The 25,724-nt window shown below is 42.9% G+C and overlaps 1 protein-coding gene, 13 non-coding genes and 5 pseudogenes across 32 annotated transcripts; all 19 read right to left on the minus strand.

The window, feature by feature from the left end:
• Positions 1 to 80: 80 nt before the first annotated feature.
• Positions 81 to 25,082, minus strand: LOC149980751 (uncharacterized). 19 transcript variants are annotated; one of them, XM_090183439.1, is made up of 16 exons: positions 16,161 to 16,257; positions 15,714 to 15,742; positions 15,243 to 15,282; positions 14,765 to 14,856; positions 14,493 to 14,540; positions 14,135 to 14,177; positions 13,658 to 13,707; positions 12,804 to 12,851; positions 12,123 to 12,181; positions 11,838 to 11,871; positions 11,290 to 11,342; positions 10,622 to 10,669; positions 2,039 to 2,091; positions 1,345 to 1,392; positions 928 to 972; positions 81 to 217 (listed from the first exon to the last, which is right to left on the minus strand). In XM_090183439.1, the coding sequence occupies exons 10-15, from the start codon at positions 11,866 to 11,868 to the stop codon at positions 930 to 932; spliced, it is 276 nt and encodes a 91-aa protein (XP_090039565.1). In that variant the 5' UTR covers positions 11,869 to 11,871; positions 12,123 to 12,181; positions 12,804 to 12,851; positions 13,658 to 13,707; positions 14,135 to 14,177; positions 14,493 to 14,540; positions 14,765 to 14,856; positions 15,243 to 15,282; positions 15,714 to 15,742; positions 16,161 to 16,257; the 3' UTR covers positions 81 to 217; positions 928 to 929. The 19 variants fall into 19 exon arrangements, 6 of the variants coding, with proteins under 6 accessions (XP_090039565.1, XP_090039566.1, XP_090039564.1 ...); XM_090183440.1 differs by lacking the exon at positions 928 to 972; XR_016483054.1 differs by lacking the exons at positions 81 to 217; positions 928 to 972; positions 1,345 to 1,392; ... (9 more) ...; positions 15,714 to 15,742; positions 16,161 to 16,257 and adding exons at positions 8,815 to 9,500; positions 10,203 to 10,247; positions 20,149 to 20,196; ... (8 more) ...; positions 24,450 to 24,489; positions 24,978 to 25,082.
• Positions 289 to 362, minus strand: LOC118966225 (small nucleolar RNA SNORD31; annotated as a pseudogene).
• On the minus strand, positions 1,914 to 1,983 carry LOC118966218 (small nucleolar RNA SNORD31). Its single transcript, XR_005053484.2, has one exon. It is a non-coding gene; the product is annotated as a small nucleolar RNA SNORD31 (small nucleolar RNA).
• LOC118966230 (small nucleolar RNA SNORD31) lies at positions 2,755 to 2,829 on the minus strand (annotated as a pseudogene).
• Positions 3,258 to 3,384, minus strand: LOC118966233 (small nucleolar RNA SNORD22). Its single transcript, XR_005053492.2, has one exon. It is a non-coding gene; the product is annotated as a small nucleolar RNA SNORD22 (small nucleolar RNA).
• LOC118966214 (small nucleolar RNA SNORD30) lies at positions 3,715 to 3,786 on the minus strand. Its single transcript, XR_005053480.1, has one exon. It is a non-coding gene; the product is annotated as a small nucleolar RNA SNORD30 (small nucleolar RNA).
• LOC149980752 (small nucleolar RNA SNORD29) lies at positions 4,687 to 4,750 on the minus strand. The gene has a single exon (XR_016483567.1). It is a non-coding gene; the product is annotated as a small nucleolar RNA SNORD29 (small nucleolar RNA).
• On the minus strand, positions 9,572 to 9,645 carry LOC118966223 (small nucleolar RNA SNORD31; annotated as a pseudogene).
• On the minus strand, positions 12,013 to 12,087 carry LOC149980753 (small nucleolar RNA SNORD31; annotated as a pseudogene).
• Positions 12,509 to 12,635, minus strand: LOC118966231 (small nucleolar RNA SNORD22). Its single transcript, XR_005053490.2, has one exon. It is a non-coding gene; the product is annotated as a small nucleolar RNA SNORD22 (small nucleolar RNA).
• Positions 12,966 to 13,037, minus strand: LOC118966215 (small nucleolar RNA SNORD30). The gene has a single exon (XR_005053481.1). It is a non-coding gene; the product is annotated as a small nucleolar RNA SNORD30 (small nucleolar RNA).
• On the minus strand, positions 14,252 to 14,315 carry LOC118966208 (small nucleolar RNA SNORD29). Its single transcript, XR_005053474.2, has one exon. It is a non-coding gene; the product is annotated as a small nucleolar RNA SNORD29 (small nucleolar RNA).
• On the minus strand, positions 19,088 to 19,161 carry LOC118966222 (small nucleolar RNA SNORD31; annotated as a pseudogene).
• LOC118966219 (small nucleolar RNA SNORD31) lies at positions 20,554 to 20,623 on the minus strand. Its single transcript, XR_005053485.1, has one exon. It is a non-coding gene; the product is annotated as a small nucleolar RNA SNORD31 (small nucleolar RNA).
• On the minus strand, positions 21,475 to 21,544 carry LOC149980754 (small nucleolar RNA SNORD31). Its single transcript, XR_016483563.1, has one exon. It is a non-coding gene; the product is annotated as a small nucleolar RNA SNORD31 (small nucleolar RNA).
• LOC118966232 (small nucleolar RNA SNORD22) lies at positions 21,966 to 22,092 on the minus strand. The gene has a single exon (XR_005053491.2). It is a non-coding gene; the product is annotated as a small nucleolar RNA SNORD22 (small nucleolar RNA).
• On the minus strand, positions 22,423 to 22,494 carry LOC118966213 (small nucleolar RNA SNORD30). The gene has a single exon (XR_005053479.1). It is a non-coding gene; the product is annotated as a small nucleolar RNA SNORD30 (small nucleolar RNA).
• Positions 23,394 to 23,457, minus strand: LOC149980755 (small nucleolar RNA SNORD29). Its single transcript, XR_016483568.1, has one exon. It is a non-coding gene; the product is annotated as a small nucleolar RNA SNORD29 (small nucleolar RNA).
• LOC149980756 (small nucleolar RNA SNORD26) lies at positions 24,695 to 24,773 on the minus strand. The gene has a single exon (XR_016483564.1). It is a non-coding gene; the product is annotated as a small nucleolar RNA SNORD26 (small nucleolar RNA).
• Positions 25,083 to 25,724: the final 642 nt, after the last annotated feature.

Here is a 25,724-nt window from a genome sequence, read left to right on the forward strand (position 1 = left end):
CTGAACACCATATGGTTAATTCAAAATGGCCAGATTTACCAAGTCTGATTTACTACCACCAAGAAAGAAACAAGACAAGCATAAACATTTGTAGCTTTATTCATACATCAAAACACAGTCGTGGGGTTGAATTGACTTGACCTGGTTTCCCCCCAGTTCCAACGTCTTGCTAACCAATCAGGAGTGCAAGAGGGCTTGCCGGTGTAAAACAGGAGAGCTAGAGGGGAAAATAGTGTAAGAATTAAACCCTGGTGATACTGTAGGGACTAATACACAAGGTATGAGATGACTTGATCAGAGATTAACCAATCAGTCAGCGTTACATCAGACTGGGGCGGTAATGATGACTCATCACGTCAGAGTATGTAGTGTAGAACACATTGCATGGGTCAGTGTGATGATCCAAGAGGAACATTCAACAGAACATAAACATCTTCCTAATATTGATCTGCCCCCTTTCCCATTACAACACATATCCACTGAGTGGTCAATACATTAACCAGACCAGGTGAAAGCGAGCCCTTATTGAAGTGATGGTTAAATCAGTGTAGATGAACAGACAGGTTCAAAGGGTTTTAAAACCACAATACAAGGATTGTGTACCACTCAGAGGGTGAATGGGCAAGACAAAGGACTTACGATCCTTTGAATGAGGTATGGCAGGTGCCAGGCACACCAGTTTGTATCAACAGAAACACTGCTGGGTTTGTCAAGCTCAGTTTCTCATATGTATCAACACTGGTCCACCACCCAAAGGACATCCAGCTAGCTAGACTCCAATGCCGACCCACAGTTGTTTCACGGGCCAACATCCCTGTGGAACGCTTACAGACCCCTTGTAGACAACAGGCTGTTCTGAGGGTAAACTCAATATTAGGAAGGTGTTAATGTCCTCTATACTCAGTGTATTATAATAACACTACACACCTTCACACTCCGCCAGCACAGCAACACTTCAGCAGCCAACCAGATCTAAACAAACAGAACAGTTTTAAAACCAAATAATCCCCATCTTAGATTACTAGACTACATCCAGAACATTCTGAAACCAGATCAGATCTATATAGTTCAGTCATTGTAGCCATCCAGCCAGCGGACCAGGGGTCAAGCCCCCACCCAGACACCCTCCCTCCAGGCAGGCAGCCCACCTTACCCCTGCACTGAGAGCAGGCTTGTCAGTGTCTGCCCAACCCACAGGAGGGCCGATGGGAGACCAGACCTTTACCCAGCCCCAGAACACAGGACTGCCAACAGACTGGGTAAGTGGAAATGGCTGCATCATTTACAACATTCCAGAATGCTTCATGTGGAAGGAGCCTTAAGATTCCGTCTAAAGTCACACACCTTTCCAAACCCTGCAGACACCAGGACCTCAACCAGAGGGACAGAAACCTAGAGGGAGAAAGTAGGAAACCATGAAGTGACATTGCAAGACCTTGTAGTCAGACATGAGATCAGTCTATAGCAGTATATTCTAATCCTGGGGACCCAAAACTGTCAACAAGTGTTTCCCCCCCAAGAACTAGGCTTAGGTGGTATCCCAGAGTATTTCAGAAACGACCGGGGTTCATCAATAACATTTAGATTATTTCTCTGAAGTTTATATTTATAGCAACTTAGGTAAATAGCTGCAGTCAACATTAGGGTCTGATTATTCAAGACTAATTAGTGAAAGATCAGAATTGAGCTGTCAGTCTAAACGAAGCCTTACATCTCGGTCCCAAGAACCAGGATTGTGAAACACTGCTCTAGAGTATAGATCAGTTCAGTAACAACAGAGTTTCACCAACAACATTAGGGTCTGATTGTTCAAGACTAATTAGTGAAAGATCAGAATTGAGCTGTAAATCTAAACGAAGCCTTACATCTCAGTCCCAAGAACCAGGATTGTGAAACACTGCTCTAGAGTATAGATCAGTTCAGTAACCAATCAGTCAGCTTAACATCAGACTGGGGCGGTAACAGGAAATCATCACTTCTACATGATACAGGACAGAAGTTAATGGCAACAGATCAAGTGAAAGTTGATCCTACACACCTTGAGGTCATGCAGCAACAGTTCTCCAGTGGCCAGGCTGGAACAGTCAGGACCTGGAAGGAACAGATCCCTAATTAAACATTATGCAGAAGTACATTAGGTACTGCAGACTACATGCAGAGCATTCTGAAATGAGATCAGACTCAGGTTCAGTCATTGTAGCCATCCAGCCAGTGGTCCAAGGTCTGGGGTCAAGCCCCCACCCAGACACCCTCCCTCCAGGCAGGCAGCCCACCTTACCCCTGCCCCAAAACGCAAGAGCAGGCTTGTCAGTGTCTGCCCAACCCACAGGAGGACCGATGGGAAACCTGGGTTGATGCCAGCCACAGAGCACCGGACAGAAGCCAACCAACTGTGGTTGAGGTTCATCACAAACAGCATTCCAGAATGTTCCATGTGGTGGGAGTGTGCTGTAGCAAAGCGTTCATTGGAGTTCCCTCAGTGATGTTAATGAGTAGGTAGAAGGTAGGTGGAGTTTGTAGCAAGTGCAAGACGTGCAGGGTCAGTGAGTGAAGATGCTGTAAAAACAATTCATACACACCTTCCTGAAGACTGCAGACCCACAAGGACATCAACTGGGGGAGGAGAGTTGAGGGATTATTAAGTGATATTGTAAGAACTAGTGGTCATACATTAGATCAGTCAACAGCACAGCATTATCTAATCCTGGGGACCCACCACTCCTCTGGGGCCCCAGGACCAGAACACGCTGCTAGTGTAGATCAGTTCGGTAACCAATCAGTCAGCTTAACATCAGACTGGGGCGGTAATATGAAATCATCACTTCTACATTATAAAGGACAGAAGTCAAGTCGATCACACACACACCTTGAGGTAGTTCAGTAACAGGTGACTTGTCTGGTACCACCATCAGGACCTGAAGGAGAGGAGTCTAAATAAACATGCTGAACAGCACTACATTCAAAGACTGCTTTATTGTCTGATCCTAGACCAGCTCTACTGCCCTGAGACAATTATGGAAAGTGCTGACAAGGGCCCTGTACTGCATCAGGACACCAGTTATTTGGAAGTCAGTATTCAATATGCAAGAAAATATGAATCTGACGACATCCCGAGTGGCCCATCCACCCCAGTCCCGTGTGCTGCTACTAGCACTTCATGAATGATTCTCCATATTAAATCTAATAGCAGCCATTTTGGATCAACAATGCAGAGCCCAACAATGCAGAGCCAAATGCTATTTTGTGTGGGTCTCTGGTCCCATCAGACAGTTGGTAACCCCAACCAGCTGTCCCCTTGTTGCCCTGGCAACGCCAGTGGGTCCACCTTTGCAGGTTCTGTCGTCGACGCAGGGCGTAAGACGTGTGCGGGTGTCATCACTAGGAGCCAGAGTCACCACGACTACCAAACATCAACTGTACCCTCTTGTTTGCAGTGAGTTATAACACTAGACTGGTTATAGCTTGTGGCTAAGGCAGAGGCTCTGGTAAGACACAAGGACTAGATTCATTACCCATAACAAATACCGAACGTACTCATTAACCAAAACTCACCAGTCTACTTGGCATCACGGTTTCCTGTTCAGCCAAATACAGAAGAACCTAGGAAGACAAAAGCTTCAGGTTACAGTCTGGGTGGGGACCAGATATGAGGGCACAAGGAGGGGGTTAGACATAACATATGTAGCCTTTATGACAGGTTACGTAGCCCTCTGCTGAAGTCAGCTATTCCTTTTCTCAACAGGAGTTCAGACGAACGAGATTCCAAAGAGAATATTCATCATGTTCAGCAGAAGGTGGGGAGAGCTCAAACATGTCATGTTCAGCAGAAGGTTGGGAGAGCTAAAACATGTCATGTTCAGCAGAAGGTGGGGAGAGCTCAAACGTGTCATGTTCAGCAGAAGGTTGAGCTAAAACATGTCATGTTCAGCAGAAGGTTGAGCTCAAACATGTCATGTTCAGCAGAAGGTTGAGCTCAAACATGTCATGTTCAGCTAAACTATACAAGTAAAGTTAACAATGCTGTGTAAATATCAATACAATAAACTATAAAGCACCACTTGGGACCGTTTCAGAACCACAACTTACCAGTATGTTGGAGTCCACGGTGCAATACCACTGACCACAGCACCCAGACCCTGAGGAATGAAAGGCAATCATTTTATTAGTGTGATGATTGAGGAATCGATGACTAACTGCAGCATTATATACAGTCACTCAGCGGTTCATGTCGTTTCACATCGGTTCAAAGTGAGCTAAGATTGTCATCATTGGGACTGTAGCATCTTCAAGTGACTGGTTCCACGGAGTCATGTCACCCAACCCACATGGCACCCCAGTCCCTATACAGTGGACTACTTATTGACGAGACCGACTGGCCGTACTGTATTGTGACCTGCCCGATGGTGGTCCCAATCACAGCCGGATGTGCCCTAGACCCCTGTGCCACTCAGGAGCAGTTCACAAGGTGCCATTTGGGATTCCACCAACATGTATACGGGTGGAAGACCAATCCTACCCGTAGTGGGGAACCCAGTTTGATAGTTGGACGATAGTTGGATGAACTCACCAGTGAAGGGCGTGTTAATCCCTTCAGGAAACTTCATCCCCACGTCTGTTAAAATGAGAAAGGAAGTTAGTGTTTTGCTGTAAAGAACATTTAAACATACAACTGGTGCATTAGCTACAGTCACTCAGTAGTTCATGTCGTTTCACATCGGTTCAAAGTGAGCTAAGTTCATCATCATTGGGACTGTAGCATGTCCCGGTAGCCATCTTGTACAGTTGGCCAGCCAAAAGGTGAAAGTGTCTACATCCAAAGTCACCCCCTATTCCCTTTATAGTACATGGGTCCTGGTCTAAGGTAGGGGCACTATAAAGGGAAGTGGGGTACTATGTCAAATGATGTCAGTGTCTCAACATTTCACCAACCTGGATTTTCACAAAGCGCACCAGTCTCGTGGTCTGGAATCAGGTATTCTATAGAAGGAATGACAAAGGACTGTTAGTTATAGCTTGGCTATCTATGAGGATAGAAGGTTCTTGAATAGAGCCCATCAGAATAAAGAGTATCTTCACAAAAGATTCAGACATATGCTTGTCAATGGATCATCATATAAAGCCCGGATGTAGTGACCATATAGAAATGTGGTGCCATTAGAAGTGTCCTGAACACCAGTGAATAAACTCAAATGTTCCTCACCAGCACCACATTCCTATTCCAGAATGGAACTCCAGGTGGAGATTCTGTACAGATGCCTTGAAGTCAGGAAGTCATGTCACAAGTAATGCAGACCTGAGCAAAGAACACATCCAAGTTAGTGACCCACTAGTTTGTATATTACTACAAGAGGCTTTGGAACACAGGACAAGGAGGCCATCAGATCAAAGTTAGCATCACCAAAAATCCGATATATGCTTGTCGTTGAGGATCATCATTTACAGTCAGTTACCACATGCTGAAAGTCTACCCCAAGGTGCACTGAGATATGATAACTGTAGCTTTGATAGCCAATGCTAACTAAAGCTAGCATAACGACGTCTACAGGTATGGTCTAGCATGCTAGCTGATAACCATATTCTTAATAGTTGCTGTTAGTGAATATTCACTTAATAATCTACCTTTAAAGTGAAATTGTATCCATTTGCTTGGGAATTAGATAAAGGGCCCTGGCGAATCCCTTAAAGGTGAAGGGCAGACAAGCTGAACACAACTAATGATCCTAGAGGTAAAGTCAAGGTACTCACGTGTCATTCTTCTGGACTTCCCGCATCTGTCCTGCATTTCTGTTGATCAGAGGGGAAGTTAGGGAGGTCCATTTATGAACAGGCAACATGCAGGCATATAGAACCCGACACGGATATCGTCGCTAATGGACCCGTATTTCCAATACAGTGAACTACTTCTGACCAGATCAACGTTAATAAGTAGTACATTATTGAGAATAGGGTGCCATTAGCGAAGCAACGACAGTCGAATCAGGGGCCAAATGCTACTCAGAATCTGGTAAAGAAGTTGCTTCTTCAAATGCTGATTCGGTAAGAGAGAGTTCATTTTATCATCACCGTAGCAGAGACCTCTAATGTTGGGTTTATAATGACCGATGGCTCGGTCACTCCTAACTGGAAAGCTAGCATACTAGCTAACATGGCACGTGGTTAGCTACTTGCTAACTAAAACCACCACGGAAGCAGGTATTCAAGTAATATGTTTCTTACCAGAGCAGCACATTCGAGTCGTCGGCATCCTGAAAGGAGAAAATTATAAAAAGTGAACTTATGATAGTTACAACCCCGGTAGCTAAGCCAGCCATTAAATAACGGTGTTTGCCATGTGACCTCGCTAGTTGCGGACACGTGTTCTGCGAACGCAGCATTTCGAAACACGTTTTGGTTAAATATAAATTGCAAGTCTCTCATCAGAAATACTAAAGTACAATCAGGTATTCAGAACAGGTCTGTGTAAATTCTCATCATCGAAAGACGTTGCAATGCTAACAGACAGATATCGGCCTGAACATGAAATAAACAAATCAGAACAAAACATGTTTGATACTAGAAATAAAGTCCATTATTGGACTAGAGTAAATTATGAAGATCAGTGGAGGAGTTGAAACAAAAGGATGGCTTTAGATTGAATGCCAATGTGGCGACTAGCTTAGTTACCGGTAGGTGCTTTCGCCGCATTCCGCTCAGTGTTGCCAACTAATTTCCAGAGGAACTTGATTTTTTGCTAAATTACGTTGTGATGTCATTGCGTTATGCCGCAAATACGTAATAACGTGCAACTGCGTCATTACGTAGAATACACAATAACCTTACTCAAATTGACTGGCCATCTCGCGAAAAACATATACCGGTATATATAATTTCACAGGGGTGCTGAAGATAGTGGCGGTTGCAGACGAGATTTCCTGTTTGATCCGAGTAACTTTAACTTGTATCCCTCTCAAACTTACTTAAATGTAACGGAACTTGGTTTATAGTAAACACAATAGAGAATAAAAGTTGGAGACTTTTATCTCCCTCACCAACTTTAAACATCTGCTATCTGAGCAGCTAACCGATCGTTGCAGCTGTACATAGTCCATCGGTAAATAGTCCACCCAATTTACCTACCTCATCCCCATACTGTTTATATTTATTTACTTTTCTGCTCTTTTGCACACCAGTATCTCCACCTGCACATGACGATCTGATCATTTATCACTCGTGTTAATCTGCTAAATTATAATTATTCGCCTACCTCCTCATGCCTTTTGCACACAATGTATATATATCCTTTTTTTTTATGTATATTTATTTTCTACTGTGTTATTGACTTGTTAATTGTTTATTCCATGTGTAACTCTGTGTTGTCTGTTCACACTGCTATGCTTTATCTTGGCCAGGTCGCAGTTGTAAATGAGAACTTGTTTTCAACTAGCCTCCCTGGTTAAATAAAGGTGAAAAAAAACAAACGCTTAGTTGACCGCCAATTTGATCTGAAACTTTGAGAAATTGTAAAAAAAAAACTTTTTTGACAAATGTGTCACAAGCTAGATTAGCATTGGATATCGTGAAGCAGTTCTCCAAAATCTCAGGTTTGGTATTAAATCTTTCCAAATGTGAGATGTTTGTAACATCTCTGAAAAATATACTGTAACCTACCTCGGTGTAAAGATCACCAACAATCTTACGGCTGTCAATCTGTCAAAAAAAACATGATCCTCATGGTTGAGGGATTTAAGTCTTCAAGGAAGGGTGCTTTTATCCAAAGCTGAGGGGCTATCTCCTGCATCCTATCTTTTTTCATCTATTGACATTCCCAAATCCACTTGCTGTACCTTAGATAGGCTTTTGTACAACTTCATATGGAAAAACAAGCCACATAAGATAAAAAGAGATGTTTATCACCAACAGGGTTTGTGATGGCGGTCTAAATGTCTTAGACTTCACTCTCTTCAACCAGATGTTAAAGGTCAACTGGATTAAAAGGTACATTAAAAAATCCACATCGTTTCTGGAATATTATACCTCATTTTGTTTGTCAGAAGTTCGAAGGGCTTAATTTGGTACTACAATGTCCATATGTTGTGGGTAAACTTCCTGTGAAGCTGGCGGCTTTTCACAAGCAGGCTTTAATGTGCTGGGCTTTGTTGTATTAACACAACTTTTCACCTCATAAATGTTTTATATGGAACAATGGGACGATATTACATAGAAACAAGATGTTATTTAACCGTAAATGGTTCTCGAAAAACATTGTCCTCGTCAGCCAATTAGTTAATATTAGTGGGAATCTATTTACACAGAGAGAATTTATGGAAAGATACAACTTTGAGGTTTCAAGCAAGGAATATGACACTGTTATTAAAACTATACCTAGTGGGATAAAAACTTCACTTCAGAATAATGCATAATTTTGGAATATATCCAATTGTAAGCGATATCCAGGTGAATGGCATTGGTCTACTAGATACGAGATTCAACAATCGTTTATTAAGGGATATTTTCTACAGGAAGTCTTTTCCCTCTGCGATATTTTGTTGGGCTTCATCGTTTGGTGTAAACTGGCGCCGTGCTTGGCTCACTCCATGCAAATTTATGGAGACCAACACAGTAAGAGACCTCCTTTCAGATGATCCATAGATTCTATCCGTGTAATAGCTTGATTTCTAAATGTATACCTTGTTATCAGTGAATGCAGTTTTTGTGAACTAGAAACAAATCTATTGAACACTTATTCTGTCATTGTTATAGAGCGAAGTGATCTGAAGTAAAAACTGTATCTTGGCTTCAAATTGCATACAACCATTGAAACTACACTGATTCCACAATTAAATGCGAGTGTCAAATCTATTTTATTAGGAAAACATTTCATACACAAAACATTTGAAGAAAGTCCCATTTCTTAATTAAAAATCTGATTTGGAAAACTATTTAGTCTTGGAAATGTATACAAAACTGAATGTCTGTATTTGAAATAATGTGGATCAGTTCTCTTCTCATTTCTTTGTGTAATCCCTGACTGTTATTTTTTGCATGTTACTGTTATTTTATTTAACTAGGCAAGTCCGTTAAGAACAAACTCTTATTTTTCAACAACGGCCTAGGAACTGGTAGCAGCGTTAAACTGAATTTATTCCATCGATCTATCCCATTGTGTCAATGACTGAACATGCTGCTCACATCAATTCAAAAACAAATTGGCTTAAAATTAGCCAGTCAACTTTCTATAGCCAGTGAGAAATCAGTCAAACCTAGAATAACTACATAATGAGATGACAGGAAATATCACACTGTTCAGTATTGAAAAATGGCCAAATACAACAAGTCTGATTTACTACCACCAAGAAAGAATAGGACAAGCATTATTTTGTAGATTTATATATACACACATCAAAACACAGTCGTGGGGTTGAATTGACTTGGCCTGGTTTCCCCCAGTTCCAACAAGACGTCCCACTTCCTTGCTGACCAATCAGGAGTGCAAGAGGGCTTGCAGGTGTAAAACAGGAGAGCTAGAGGGAAAAATAGTGTGAGAATTAAACCCTGGTGATACTGTAGGGACTAATACACAAGGTATGAGATGACTTGATCAGAGATTAACCAATCAGTCAGCGTTACATCAGACTGGGGCGGTAATGATGACTCATCACGTCAGAGTATGTAGTGTAGAACACATTGCATGGGTCAGTGTGATGATCCAAGAGGAACATTCAACAGTACATTAACATCTTCCTAATATTGATCTGCCCCCTTTCCCATTACAACACATATCCACCGAGTGGTCAATACATTAACCTGACCAGGTGAAAGCGAGCCCTTATTGAAGTGATGGTTAAATCAGTGTAGATGAACAGACAGGTTAAAAGGGTTTTTAAACCACAATACAAGGATTGTGTACAGGGGTGAATGGGCAAGACAAAGGATTTAAGATCCTTGGAATGAGGTATGGCAGGTGCCAGGCACACCGGTTTGTGTCAACTGAAACACTGCTGGGTTTGTCAAGCTCAGTTTCTCATGTGTATCAACACTGGTCCACCACCCAAAGGACATCCAGCTAACTAGACTCCAATGCCGTCCCACAGTTGTGTCACGGGCCAACATCCCTGTGGAACGCTTAGACCCCTTGTAGACAACAGGCTGTTCTGGGGGTAAACTCAATATTAGGAAGGTGTTAATGTCCTCTATACTCAGTGTATTATAATAACACTACACACCTTCACACTCCACCAGCACAGCAACACCTCAGCAGCCAACGAGATCTAAAACAAACATAACAGTTTTAAAACCAAATAATCCCCATTTTAGATTACTAGACTACATCCAGAACATTCTGAAACCAGATCAGGTCTATATAGTTCAGTCATTGTAGCCATCCAGCGGTCCAGGGTCTGGGGTCAAGCCCCCACCCAGACACCCTCCCTCCAGGCAGGCAGCCCACCTTACCCCTGCCCCCAACAAGAGCAGGCTTGTCAGTGTCTGCCCAACCCACAGGAGGACCGATGGGAGGCCAGACCTTTACCCAGCCCCAGAGCACAGATCTGACAGACTGGCAGACACGAGGTGCTCATCATTTACAACATTCCAGAATGCTTCATGTGGAAGGAGCGTTAAGATTCCGTCTAAAGTCACACACCTTTCCAAACCCTGCAGACACCAGGACCTCAACAAGAGGGGCAGAAACCTAGAGGGAGAAAGTAGGAAAGCATGAAGTGACATTGTAGTCAGACATGAGATCAGTCTATAGCAGTGTATTCTAATCCTGGGGACCCAAAACTGTCACCAAGTGTTTCCCCCCCAAGAACTAGGCTTAGGTGGTATCCCAGATTATTTCAGAAACGACCGGGGTTCATCAATAACATTTAGATTATTTCTCTGAAGTTTATATTTATAGCAACTTAGGTAAATAGCTGCAGTCAACATTAGGGTCTGATTATTCAAGACTAATTAGTGAAAGATCAGAATTGAGCTGTCAGTCTAAACGAAGCCTTACATCTCGGTCCCAAGAACCAGGATTGTGAAACACTGCTCTAGAGTATAGATCAGTTCAGTAACAACAGAGTTTCACCAACAACATTAGGGTCTGATTGTTCAAGACTAATTAGTGAAAGATCAGAATTGAGCTGTAAATCTAAACGAAGCCTTTCACAATCCTGGTTCTTGGGACTGAGGTGTAACACTGCTCTAGGGTATAGATCAGTTCAGCTTAACATCAGACTGGGGCGGTAACAGGAAATCATCACTTCTACATGATAAAGGACAGAAGTTAATGGCAACAGATCAAGTAAAGTTGATCCTACACACCTTGAGGTCGTGCAGCAACAGTTCTCCAGTGGCCAGGCTGGAACAGTCAGGACCTGGAAGGAACAGATCCCTAATTAAACATTATGCAGAAGTACATTAGGTACTGCAGACTATAAGCAGAGCATTCTGAAATGAGATCAGACTCAGGTTCAGTCATTGTAGCCATCCAGCCAGTGGTCCAAGGTCTGGCTACAAGCTCCCCACCCAAACACCCTCCCTCCAGGCAGGCAGCCCACCTTACCCCTGCCCCATGCACCGAGAGCAGGCTTGTCAGTGTCTGCCCAACCCACAGGAGGACCGATGGGAAACCTGGGTTGATGCCAGCCACAGAGCACCGGACAGAAGCTAACGAACTACTGTGTGACTTCATCACAAACAGCATTCCAGAATGTTCCATGTGGTGGGAGTGTGCTGTAGCGAAGTGTTCATTGGAGTTGTAGTTCCCTCAGTGATGTTAATGAGTAGGTAGAAGGTAGGTGGAGTTTGTAGCAAGTGCAAGAGGTGCAGGGTCAGTGAGTGAAGATGCTGTAAAAACAATTCATACACACCTTCCGGAAGACTGCAGACCCACAAGGACATCAACTGGGGGAGGAGAGTTGAGGGATTATTAAGTGATATTGTAAGAACTAGTGGTCAGACATTAGATCAGTCAACAGCACAGCATTATCTAATCCTGGGGACCCACCACTCTTCTGGGGCCCCAGGACCAGAACACGCTGCTAGTGTAGATCAGTTCGGTAACCAATCAGTCAGCTTAACATCAGACTGGGGCGGTAATATGAAATCATCACTTCTACATTATAGAGGACAGAAGTCAAGTCAATCATACACACCTGGAGGTAGTTCAGTAACAGGCATCTTCTAGTAACCAGTCTGGTACCACCATCAGGACCTGAAGGAGAGGAGTCTAAATAAACATGCTGAACAGCACTACATTAAAAGACTGCTTTATTGTCTGATCCTAGACCAGCTCTACTGCCCTGAGACAATTATGGAAAGTGCTGACAAGGGCCCTGTACTGCATCAGGACACCAGTTATTTGGAAGTCAGTATTCAATATGCAAGAAAATATGAATCTGACGACATCCCGAGTGGCCCATCCACCCCAGTCCCGTGTGCTGCTACTAGCACTTCATGAATGATTCTCCATATTAAATCTAATAGCAGCCATTTTGGATCAACAATGCAGAGCCAAATGCTATTTTGTGTGGGTCTCTGGTCCCATCAGACAGTTGGTAACCCCAACCAGCTGTCCCCTTGTTGCCCTGGCAACGCCAGTGGGTCCACCTTTGCAGGTTCTGTCGTCGACGCAGGGCGTAAGACGCGTGCGGGTGTCATCACTAGGAGCCAGAGTCACCACGACTACCAAACATCAACTGTACCCTCTTGTTTGCAGTGAGTTATAACACTAGACTGGTTATAGCTTGTGGCTAAGGCAGAGGCTCTGGTAAGACACAAGGACTAGATTCATTACCCATAACAAATACCGAACGTACTCATTAACCAAAACTCACCAGTCTAGTTGGCATCACGGCTTCCTGTTCAGCCAAATACAGAAGAACCTAGGAAGACAAAAGCTTCAGGTTACAGTCTGGGTGGGGACCAGATATGAGGGCACAAGGAGGGGGTTAGACATAACATATGTAGCCTTTATGACAGGTTACGTAGCCCTCTGCTGAAGTCAGCTATTCCTTTTCTCAACAGGAGTTCAGACGAACGAGATTCCAAAGAGAATATTCATCATGTTCAGCAGATGGTGGGGAGAGCTCAAACATGTCATGTTCAGCAGAAGGTTGGGAGAGCTAAAACATGTCATGTTCAGCAGAAGGCTGGGAGAGCTAAAACATGTCATGTTCAGCAGAAGGTTGGGAGAGCTCAAACGTGTCATGTTCAGCAGAAGGTTGGGAGAGCTAAAACATGTCATGTTCAGCAGAAGGTGGGGAGAGCTAAAACGTGTCATGTTCAGCAGAAGGTTGGGAGAGCTAAAACATGTCATGTTCAGCAGAAGGTTGGGAGAGCTAAAACGTGTCATGTTCAGCAGAAGGTTGGGAGAGCTAAAACATGTCATGTTCAGCAGAAGGTGGGGAGAGCTCAAACGTGTCATGTTCAGCAGAAGGTTGGGAGAGCTAAAACATGTCATGTTCAGCAGAAGGTTGAGCTAAAACATGTCATGTTCAGCAGAAGGTTGAGCTAAAACATGTCATGTTCAGCAGAAGGTTGAGCTAAAACATGTCATGTTCAGCAGAAGGTTGAGCTCAAACATGTCATGTTCAGCTAAACTATACAAGTAAAGTTAACAATGCTGTGTAAATATCAATACAATAAACTATAAAGCACCACTTGGGACCGTTTCAGAACCACAACTTACCAGTATGTTGGAGTCCACGGTGCAATACCACTGACCACAGCACCCAGACCCTGAGGAATGAAAGGCAATCATTTTATTAGTGTGATGATTGAGGAATCGATGACTAACTGCAGCATTATATACAGTCACTCAGCGGTTCATGTCGTTTCACATCGGTTCAAAGTGAGCTAAGATTGTCATCATTGGGACTGTAGCATCTTCAAGTGACTGGTTCCACGGAGTCATGTCACTCAACCCACATGGCACCCCAGTCCCTATACAGTGGACTACTTATTGACGAGACCAACTGGCCGTACTGTATTGTGACCTGCCCGATGGTGGTCCCAATCACAGCCAGATGTGCCCTAGACCCCTGCGCCACCCAGGAGCAGTTCACAAGGAATGAGGTGCCATTTGGGATTCTAGCAACATGTATACGGGTGGAAGACCAATCCTACCCGTAGTGGGGAACCCAGTTTGATAGTTGGACAAACTCACCAGTGAAGGTCGTTAATCCCTTCAGGAAACGTCATCCCCACGTCTGTTAAAATGAGAAAGGAAGTTGGTGTTTTGCTGTAAAGAACATTTAAACATACAACTGGTGCATTAGCTACAGTCACTCAGTAGTTCATGTCGTTTCACATCGGTTCAAAGTGAGCTAAGTTCATCATCATTGGGACTGTAGCATGTCCCGGGAGCCATCTTGTACAGTTGGGTCAGCCAAAAGTTGAAATTGCCTTCATCCAAAGTCACCCTGTTGCCTTTATAGTACATGGGTCCTGGTCTAAGGTAGCGCACTATAAAGGGAAGTGGGGTACTATGTCAAATGATGTCAGTGTCTCAACATTTCACCAACCTGGATTTTCACAAAGCGCACCAGTCTCGTGGTCTGGAATCAGGTATTCTACAGAGAGAATCATAAAATAACGTTAGTTATAGCCTGTCTTCTATGAGAGGAAAGAAGGTTCTTGAATAGAGCCCATCAGAATAAAGAGTATCTTCACAAAAGATTCAGACATATGCTTGTCAATGGATCATCATATAAAGCCCGGATGTAGTGACCATATAGAAATGTGGTGCCATTAGAAGTGTCCTGAACACCAGTGAATAAACTCAAATGTTCCTCACCAGCACACATTCCTATTCCAGAATGGAACTCCAGGTGGAGATTCTGTACAGATGCCTTGAAGTCAGGAAGTCATGTCACAAGTAATGCAGACCTGAGCAAAGAACACATCAAAGTTAGTGACTTACTGGTCTGTATATTACTACAAGAGGCTTTGGGAACACTGGACAAGGAGGCCATCAGATCAAAGTTAGCATCACCAAAAATCAGATATATGCTTGTCATTGAGGATCATCATTTACAGCCAGTCACCACATGCTGAAAGTCTACCCCAAGGTGCACTGAGATAAGATAAGATAGCCAATGCTAACTAAAGCTAGCATAACGACGTCTACAGGTATGGTCTAGCATGCTAGCTGATAACCATATTCTTAATAGTGGCTAATGCTATTGAATATTCACTTAATATTCTACATTTACAGTGAACTTGTATCTACTAACTTTGGAATTAGATCCTAGAGGTAAAGTCAATGTACTCACGTGTCATTCTTCTGGACTTCCCGGCATCTGTCCTGCATTCCTGTTGATCAGGTGGGAAGTTAGGGAGGTCCCTTTATGAACAGGCAACATGGAGGCATATAGAACCCGACACGGATATCGTCGCTAATGGACCCTTATTTCCAATACAGTGAACTACTTCTGACCAGATCAACGTTAATAAGTAGTACACTATTGAGAATAGGGTGTCATTAGCGCAGCAACGACAGTCGAATCAGGGGCCAAATGCTACTCAGAATCTGGTAAAGAAGTTTCTTCTTCAAATGCTGATTCGGTAAGAGAGAGTTCATTTTATCATCACCGTAGCAGAGACCTCTAATGTTGATTTATAATGACCGACGGTCCGGTCACTCCTAACTGGAAAGCTAGCATACTAGCTAACATGGCACGTGGTTAGCTACTTTCTAACTAAAACCACCACGGAAGCAGGTATTCAAGTAATATGTTTCTTACCAGAGCAGCACATTCGAGTCGTCGGCATCCTGAAAGGAGAAAATTATAAAAAGTGAACTTATGATAGTTACAACTCCGGTAGCTAAGCCAGCCATTAAATAACGGTGTTTGCCATGTGACCTCGCTAGTTGCGGACACGTGTTCTGCGAACGCAGCATTTCGAAACACGTTTTGGTTAAATATAAATTGCAAGTCTCTCATCAGAAATACTAAAGTACAATCAGGTATTCAGAACAGGTCTGTGTAAATTCTCATCATCGAAAGACGTTGCAATGCTAACAGACAGATATCGGCCTGAACATGAAATAAACAAATCAGAACAAAACATGTTTGATACTAGAAATAAAGTCCATTATTGGACTAGAGTAAATTCTGAAGATCAGTGGAGGAGTTGAAACAAAAGGATGGCTTTAGATTGAATGCCAATGTGGCGACTAGCTTAGTTACCGGTAGGTGCTTTCGCCGCATTCCGCTCAGTATTGCCAACTAATTTCCAGAGGAACTTGATTTTTTGCTAAATTACGTTGTGATGTCATTGCGTGATGCCGCAAATACGTAATAACGTGCAACTGCGTCATTACGTAGAATACACAATAACCTTACTCAAATTGACTGGCCATCTCGGCGAAAAACATATACCGGTATATATAATTTCACAGGGGTGCTGAAGATAGCGGCGGTTGCAGACGAGATTTCCTGTTTGATCCGAGTAACTTTAACTTGTATCCCTCTCAAACTTACTTAAATGTAACGGAACTTGGTTTATAGTAAACACAATAGAGAATAAAAGTTGGAGACTTTTATCTCCCTCACCAACTTTAAACATCTGCTATCTGAGCAGCTAACCGATCGTTGCAGCTGTACATAGTCCATCGGTAAATAGTCCACCCAATTTACCTACCTCATCCCCATACTGTTTATATTTATTTACTTTTCTGCTCTTTTGCACACCAGTATCTCCACCTGCACATGACGATCTGATCATTTATCACTCGTGTTAATCTGCTAAATTATAATTATTCGCCTACCTCCTCATGCCTTTTGCACACAATGTATATATATCCTTTTTTTTTAATGTATATTTATTTTCTACTGTGTTATTGACTTGTTAATTGTTTATTCCATGTGTAACTCTGTGTTGCTGTCTGTTCACACTGCTATGCTTTATCTTGGCCAGGTCGCAGTTGTAAATGAGAACTTGTTTTCAACTAGCCTCCCTGGTTAAATAAAGGTGAAAAAAAACAAACGCTTAGTTGACCGCCAATTTGATCTGAAACTTTGAGAAATTGTAAAAAAAAAAACTTTTTGACAAATGTGTCACAAGCTAGATTAGCATTGGATATCGTGAAGCAGTTCTCCAAAATCTCAGGTTTGGTATTAAATCTTTCCAAATGTGAGATGTTTGTAACATCTCTGAAAAATATACTGTAACCTACCTCGGTGTAAAGATCACCAACAATCTTACGGCTGTCAATGATCTTAATTTGAACCCTGTAACTGAATCTGTCAAAAAAAAATGATCCTCATGGTTGAGGGATTTAAATCTTCAAGGACGGGTGCTTTTATCCAAAGCTGAGGGGCTATCTCCTGCATCCTACCTTTCATCTATTGACATTCCCAAATCCACTTGCTGTACCTTAGATAGATAGGCTTTTGTACAACTTCATATGGAAAAACAAGCCACATAAGATAAAAAGAGATGTTTATCACCAACAGGGTTTGTGATGGCGGTCTAAACGTCTTAGACTTCACTCTCTTCAACCACATGTTAAAGGTCAACTGGATTAAAAGGTACATTAGAAAATCCACATCATTTCTGGAATATTATACCTCATTTTGTTTGTCAGAAGTTTGAAGGGCTTAATTTGGTACTACAATGTCCATATGTTGTGGGTAAACTTCCTGTGAAGCTGGCGGCTTTTCACAAGCAGGCTTTAATGTGCTGGGCTTTGTTGTATAAACACAACTTTTCACCTCAAATGTTTTATGGAACAATGGGACGATATTACATAGAAACATGTTATTTAACCGTAAATGGTTCTCAAAAAACATTGTCCTCGTCAGCCAATTAGTTAATATTAGTGGGAATCTATTTACACAGAGAATTTATGGAAAGATACAACTTTGAGGTTTCAAGCAAGGAATATGACACTGTTATTAAAACTATACCTAGTGGGATAAAAACTTCACTTCAGAATAATGCATAATTTTGGAATATATCCGATTGTAAGTGAATGTCATTGGTCTACTAGATACGAGATTCAACAATTGTTTATTAAGGGATATTTTCTACAGGAAGTCTATTCCCTCTGCGATATTTTGTTGGGCTTCATCGTTTGGTGTAAACTGGCGCCGTGCTTGGCTCACTCCATGCAAATTTATGGAGACCAACACAGTAAGAGACCTCCTTTCAGATGATCCATAGATTCTATCCGTGTAATAGCTTGATTTCTAAATGTATACCTTTATCAGTGAATGCAGTTTTTGTGAACTAGAAACAAATCTATTGAACACTTATTGTCATTGTTATAGAGCGAAGTGATCTGGACTGAAGTAAAAACTGTATCTTGGCTTCAAATTGCATACAACCATTGAAACTACACTGATTCCACAATTGAATGCGAGTGTCAAATCTATTTTATTAGGAAAACATTTCATACACAAAACATTAAGAAAGTCCCATTTCTTAATTAAAAATCTGATTTGGAAAACTATTTAGTCTTGGAAATGTATACAAAACTGAATGTCTGTATTTGAAATAATGTGGATAACTTTTTTTCTCTTCTCATTTCTTTGTGTAATCCCTGACTGTTATTTTTTGCATGTTACTGTTATTTTATTTAACTAGGCAAGTCCGTTAAGAACAAACTCTTATTTTTCAACAACGGCCTAGGAACTGGTAGCAGCGTTAAACTGAATTTATTCCATCTATTATCTATCCCATTGTGTCAATGACTGAACATGCTGCTCACATCAATTCAAAAACAAATTGGCTTAAAATTAGCCAGTCAACTTTCTATAGCCAGTGAGAAATCAGTCAAACCTAGAATAACTACATAATGAGATGACAGGAAATATCACACTGTTCAGTATTGAAAAATGGCCAAATACAACAAGTCTGATTTACTACCACCAAGAAAGAATAGGACAAGCATTATTTTGTAGATTTATATATACACATCAAAACACAGTCGTGGGGTTGAATTGACTTGGCCTGGTTTCCCCCCAGTTCCAACGAGACGTCCCACTTCCTTGCTGACCAATCAGGAGTGCAAGAGGGCTTGCAGGTGTAAAACTGGAGAGCTAGAGGGGAAAATAGTGTGAGAATTAAACCCTGGTGATACTGTAGGGGCTAATACACAAGGTATGAGATGACTTGATCAGAGATTAACCAATCAGTCAGCGTTACATCAGACTGGGGCGGTAATGATGACTCATCACGTCAGAGTATGTAGTGTAGAACACATTGCATGGGTCAGTGTGATGATCCAAGAGGAACATTCAACAGTACATTAACATCTTCCTAATATTGATCTGCCCCCTTTCCCATTACAACACATATCCACTGAGTGGTCAATACATTAACCTGACCAGGTGAAAGCGAGCCCTTATTGAAGTGATGGTTAAATCAGTGTAGATGAACAGACAGGTTAAAAGGGTTTTTAAACCACAAGACAAGGATTGTGTACCACTCAGAGGGTGAATGGGCAAGACAAAGGATTTAAGATCCTTGGAATGAGGTATGACAGGTGCCAGGCACACCGGTTTGTGTCAACTGAAACACTGCTGGGTTTGTCAAGCTCAACAGTTTCTCATGTGTATCAACACTGGTCCACCACCCAAAGGACATCCAGCTAACTAGACTCCAACGCCGTCCCACAGTTGTTTCACGGGCCAACATCCCTGTGGAACGCTTAGACCCCTTGTAGACAACAGGCTGTTCTGGGGGTAAACTCAATATTAGGAAGGTGTTAATGTCCTCTATACTCAGTGTATTATAATAACACTACACACCTTCACACTCCACCAGCACAGCAACACCTCAGCAGCCAACGAGATCTAAAACAAACATAACAGTTTTAAAACCAAATAATCCCCATTTTAGATTACTAGACTACATCCAGAACATTCTGAAACCAGATCAGGTCTATATAGTTCAGTCATTGTAGCCATCCAGCGGTCCAGGGTCTGGGGTCAAGCCCCCACCCAGACACCCTCCCTCCAGGCAGGCAGCCCACCTTACCCCTGCCCCCAACAAGAGCAGGCTTGTCAGTGTCTGCCCAACCCACAGGAGGACCGATGGGAGGCCAGACCTTTACCCAGCCCCAGAGCACAGATCTGACAGACTGGCAGACACGAGGAGTGCTCATCATTTACAACATTCCAGAATGCTTCATGTGGAAGGAGCCATAAGATTCCGTCTAAAGTCACACACCTTTCCAAACCCTGCAGACACCAGGACCTCAACCAGAGGGGCAGAAACCTAGAGGGAGAAAGTAGGAAAGCATGAAGTGACATTGTAGTCAGACATGAGATCAGTCTATAGCAGTGTATTCTAATCCTGGGGACCCAAAACTGTCACCAAGTGTTTCCCCCCCAAGAACAAGGCTTAGGTGGTATCCCAGATTATTTCAGAAACGACCGGGGTTCATCAATAACATTTAGATTATTTCTCTGAAGTTTATATTTATAGCAACTTAGGTAAATAGCTGCAGTCAACATTAGGGTCTGATTATTCAAGACTAATTAGTGAAAGATCAGAATTGAGCTGTCAGTCTAAACAAAGCCTTACATCTCAGTCCCAAGAACCAGGATTGTGAAACACTGCTCTAGAGTATAGATCAGTTCAGTAACCAATCAGTCAGCTTAACATCAGACTGGGGCGGTAACAGGAAATCATCACTTCTACATCATAAAGGACAGAAGTTAATGGCAACAGATCAAGTGAAAGTTGATCCTACACACCTTGAGGTCGTGCAGCAACAGTTCTCCAGTGGCCAGGCTGGAACAGTCAGGACCTGGAAGGAACAGATCCCTAATTAAACATTATGCAGAAGTACATTAGGTACTGCAGACTATAAGCAGAGCATTCTGAAATGAGATCAGACTCAGGTTCAGTCATTGTAGCCATCCAGCCAGCGGTCCAAGGTCTGGGGTCAAGCTCCCCACCCAGACACCCTCCCTCCAGGCAGGCAGCCCACCTTACCCCTGCCCCATGCACCGAGAGCAGGCTTGTCAGTGTCTGCCCAACCCACAAGAGGACCGATGGGAGGCCAGACCTTGATCCAGCCCCAGAACACAGGACAGAATTGCCACCTGACTGGAAAACACAAATTCATCATTTACAACATTCCAGAATGCTCCATGTGGAAGGAGCGTTAAGATGCCGTCTAAAGTCACACACCTTTCCAAACCCCGCAGACACCAGGACCTCAACCAGAGGGGCAGAAACCTAGAGGGAGAAAGTAGGAAACCATGAAGTGACATTGTAAGACCTTGTCGTCAGACATGAGATCAGTCTATAGCAGTGTATTCTAATCCTGGGGACACAAAACTGGCAACAAGTGTTCCCCCCCCCCCAAGAAGAAGGCTTAGGTGGTATCCCAGAGTATTTCAGAAACAACAGAGTTTCACCAACAACATTAGGGTCTGATTATTCAAGACTAATTAGTGAAAGATCAGAATTGAGCTGTAAATCTAAACGAAGCCTTACACCTCGGTCCCAAGAACCAGGATTGTGAAACACTGCTCTAGAGTATAGATCAGTTCAGTAACCAATCAGTCAGCTTAACATCAGACTGGGGCGGTAACAGGAAATCATCACTTCTACATTATAAAGGACAGAAGTCAAGTCGATCACACACACCTTGAGGTAGTTCAGTAACAGGCATCTTCTAGTAACTAGTCTGGTACCACCATCAGGACCTGAAGGAGAGGAGTCTAAATAAACATGCTGAACAGCACTACATTCAAAGACTGCTTTATTGTCTGATTCTAGACCAGCTCTACTGCCCTGAGACAATTATGGAAAGTGCTGACAAGGGCCCTGTACTGCATCAGGACACCAGTTATTTGGAAGTCAGTATTCAATATGCAAGAAAATATGAATCTGACGACATCCCGAGTGGCCCATCCACCCCAGTCCCGTGTGCTGCTACTAGCACTTCATGAATGATTCTCCATATTAAATCTAATAGCAGCCATTTTTGATCAACAATGCAGAGCCAAATGCTATTTTGTGTGGGTCTCTGGTCCCATCAGATAGTTGGTAACCCCAACCAGCTGTCCCCTTGTTGCCCTGGCAACGCCAGTGGGTCCACCTTTGCAGGTTCTGTCGTCGACGCAGGGCGTAAGACGCGTGCGGGTGTCATCACTAGGGGCCAGAGTCACCACGACTACCAAACATCAACTGTTCACTCTTGTTTGCAGTGATTTTTAACACTAGACTGGTTATAGCTTGTGGCTAAGGCAGAGGCTCTGGTAAGACACAAGGACTAGATTCATTACCCATAACAATTACCAAACGTACTCATTAACCAAAACTCACCAGTCTAGTTGGCATCACAGCTTCCTGTTCAGCCACATACAGAAGAACCTAGGAAGACAAAAGCTTCAGGTTACAGTCTGGGTGGGGACCAGATATGAGGGCACAAGGAGGGGGTTAGACATAACATATGTAGCCTTAATGACAGGTTACGTAGCCCTCTGCTGAAGTCAGCTATTCCTTTTCTCAACAGGAGTTCAGACGAACGAGATTCCAAAGAGAATATTCATCATGTTCAGCAGAAGGTGGGGAGAGCTCAAACATGTCATGTTCAGCAGAAGGTTGGGAGAGCTCAAACATGTCATGTTCAGCAGAAGGCTGGGAGAGCTAAAACATGTCATGTTCAGCAGAAGGTTGGGAGAGCTCAAACGTGTCATGTTCAGCAGAAGGCTGGGAGAGCTAAAACATGTCATGTTCAGCAGAAGGTTGGGAGAGCTCAAACATGTCATGTTCAGCTAAACTATACAAGTAAAGTTAACAATGCTGTGTAAATATCAATACAATAAACTATAAAGCACCACTTGGGACCGTTTCAGAACCACAACTTACCAGTATGTTGGAGTCCACGCTGCAATGCCATTGACCACAGCACCCAGACCCTGAGGAATGAAAGGCAATCATTGTATTAGTGTGATGATTGAGGAATCGATGACTAACTGCAGCATTATATACAGTCACTCAGCGGTTCATGTCGTTTCACATCGGTTCAAAGTGAGCTAAGATTGTCATCATTGGGACTGTAGCATCTTCAAGTGACTGGTTCCACGGAGTCATGTCACTCAACCCACATGGCACCCCAGTCCCTATACAGTGGACTACTTATTGACGAGACCGACTAGCCGTACTGTATTGTGACCTGCCCGATGGTGGTCCCAATCACAGCCAGATGTGCCCTAGACCCCTGTGCCACTCAGGAGCAGTTCACAAGGTGCCATTTGGGATTCCACCAACATGTATACGGGTGGAAGACCAGTCCTACCCGTAGTGGGGAACCCAGTTTGATAGTTGGACGAACTCACCAGTGAAGGTCGTTAATCCCTTCAGGAAACGTCATCCCCACGTCTGTTAAAATGAGAAAGGAAGTTGGTGTTTTGCTGTAAAGAACATTTAAACATACAACTGGTGCATTAGCTACAGTCACTCAGTAGTTCATGTCGTTTCACATCGGTTCAAAGTGAGCTAAGTTCATCATCATTGGGACTGTAGCACGTCCCGGTAACCATCTTGTACAGTTGGTCAGCCAAAAGGTGAAAGTGTCTACATCCAAAGTCACCCTGTTGCCTTTATAGTACATGGGTCCTGGTCTAAGGTAGTGCACTATAAAGGGAAGTGGGGTACTATGTCAAATGATGTCAGTGTCTCAACATTTCACCAACCTGGATTTTCACAAAGCGCATCAGTCTCGTGGTCTGGAATCAGGTATTCTACAGAGAGAATCATAAAATAACGTTAGTTATAGCTTGTCTTCTATGAGAGGAAAGAAGGTTCTTGAATAGAGCCCATCAGAAGAAGGTAGTTTCACAAAATAAGACATATGCTTGTCAATGGATCATCATATAAAGCCCAGATGTAGTGACCATATAGAAATGTGGTGCCATTAGAAGTGTCCTGAACACCAGTGAATAAACTCAAATGTTCCTCACCAGCACCACATTCCTATTCCAGAATGGAACTCCAGGTGGAGATTCTGTACAGATGCCTTGAAGTCAGGAAGTCATGTCACAAGTAATGCAGACCTGAGCAAAGAACACATCCAAGTTAGTGACTTACTGGTCTGTATATTACTACAAGAGGCTTTGGGAACACTGGACAAGGAGGCCATCAGATCAAAGTTAGCATCACCAAAAATCAGATATATGCTTGTCATTGAGGATCATCATTTACAGCCAGTCACCACATGCTGAAAGTCTACCCCAAGGTGCACTGAGATATGATAACTGTAGCTTTGATAGCCAATGCTAACTAAAGCTAGCATAACGTCGAAGTCTACAGGTATGTTCTAGCATGCTAGCTGATAACCATATTCTTAATAGTTGCTAATGCTAGCATATATTCACTTAATCTACCTTTACACTGAAATTGTATCCATTTGCTTGGGAATTAGATAAAGGGCCCTGGCGAATCCCCTAAAGGTGAAGGGCAGACAAGCTGAACACAACTAATGATCCTAGAGGTAAAGTCAAGGTACTCACGTGTCATTCTTCTGGACTTCCCGGCATCTGTCCTGCTTTCCTGTTGATCAGAGGGGAAGTTAGGGAGGTCCATTTATGAACAGGTAACATGCAGGCATATAGAACCCGACACGGATATCGTCGCTAATGGAACCTTATTTCCAATACAGTGAACTACTTCTGACCAGATCAACGTTAATAAGTAGTACACTATTGAGAATAGGGTGTCATTAGCGCAGCAACGACAGTCGAATCAGGGGCCAAATGCTACTCAGAATCTGGTAAAGAAGTTTCTCCTTCAAAGGCTGATTCGGTAAGAGAGAGTTCATTTTATCATCACCGTAGCAGAGACCTCTAATGTTGGGTTTATAATGACCGATGGTCCGGTCACTCCTAACTGGAAAGCTAGCATACTAGCTAACATGGCACGTGGTTAGCTACTTTCTAACTAAAACCACCAAACTAGCCAGTTGGTAAACGAACATTCGCTTGCATCATTTTACTGCAGCAGAGTGAGTCATTGTACCATAGCAGAAAAATGCAGCTTACCTGAGCGGGATATTCTCTCTCTCGAGTCGTCCGCATCTTGAAGAGAAATGAAACCGTTTACACACACGGAAGACTTAACCCACAAAAAAACTCTCATGAATAACCAAGTAAGCTTCCGTTCCTTCTTTTTCTTCTTCTATGGTATAATGGCGTTCGCAACATTGTGCATTCCGCCACCTACTGTGCGGGTGGATAATAAGGATCACGAAAAGGAAAACATTCGGGAACAAATAAAATATCAGACAAACGACCAAAAAAGAAATTAACTAAATAAAATCAACCTGCTTTTCTATAAAAACCTCATTCTCACCAGGTCCAACACAGCCTCAGAAACCTCCTGGGAGGGCAAGACCTGTAGTGCTTCTGCTGTGAATTCTTCAAGCCCCAAAATCTTCTTGGCTGCAGCAGATATGATACCCAGCTAATTGGACTTCTTGGACACTTGGACTGCAGCTTTTCCTCCTTTGGCAGGCGCCCTGCTCCGAAGGTGCATGTTACTTCTGACGTGGACAATTGTCCAGATTAGTGCACGCTTCTTCTGTTCTACGTCGACCCAATTAACCAAAATAACAGCGCTTCTAGTCACCTTGATTGAATCCACATTTCCCACTGCTTTCTTCACAGTCCTCAATATTACAAATGGATTTCCCAAATGAATCTCCTTGTCCAAAAAAAAGAGTCCATTATTGGACCAGTCTTTGTCTTCTACTACAACCTTTGCTAGTTTTGTTCCATTGTTCCAACTGT

Source organism: Oncorhynchus mykiss, chromosome 9, assembly GCF_057628025.1.
Source record: "Oncorhynchus mykiss isolate SJ-2025 chromosome 9, ASM5762802v1, whole genome shotgun sequence".
NCBI classification, from domain to species: Eukaryota; Metazoa; Chordata; class Actinopteri; order Salmoniformes; family Salmonidae; genus Oncorhynchus; species Oncorhynchus mykiss.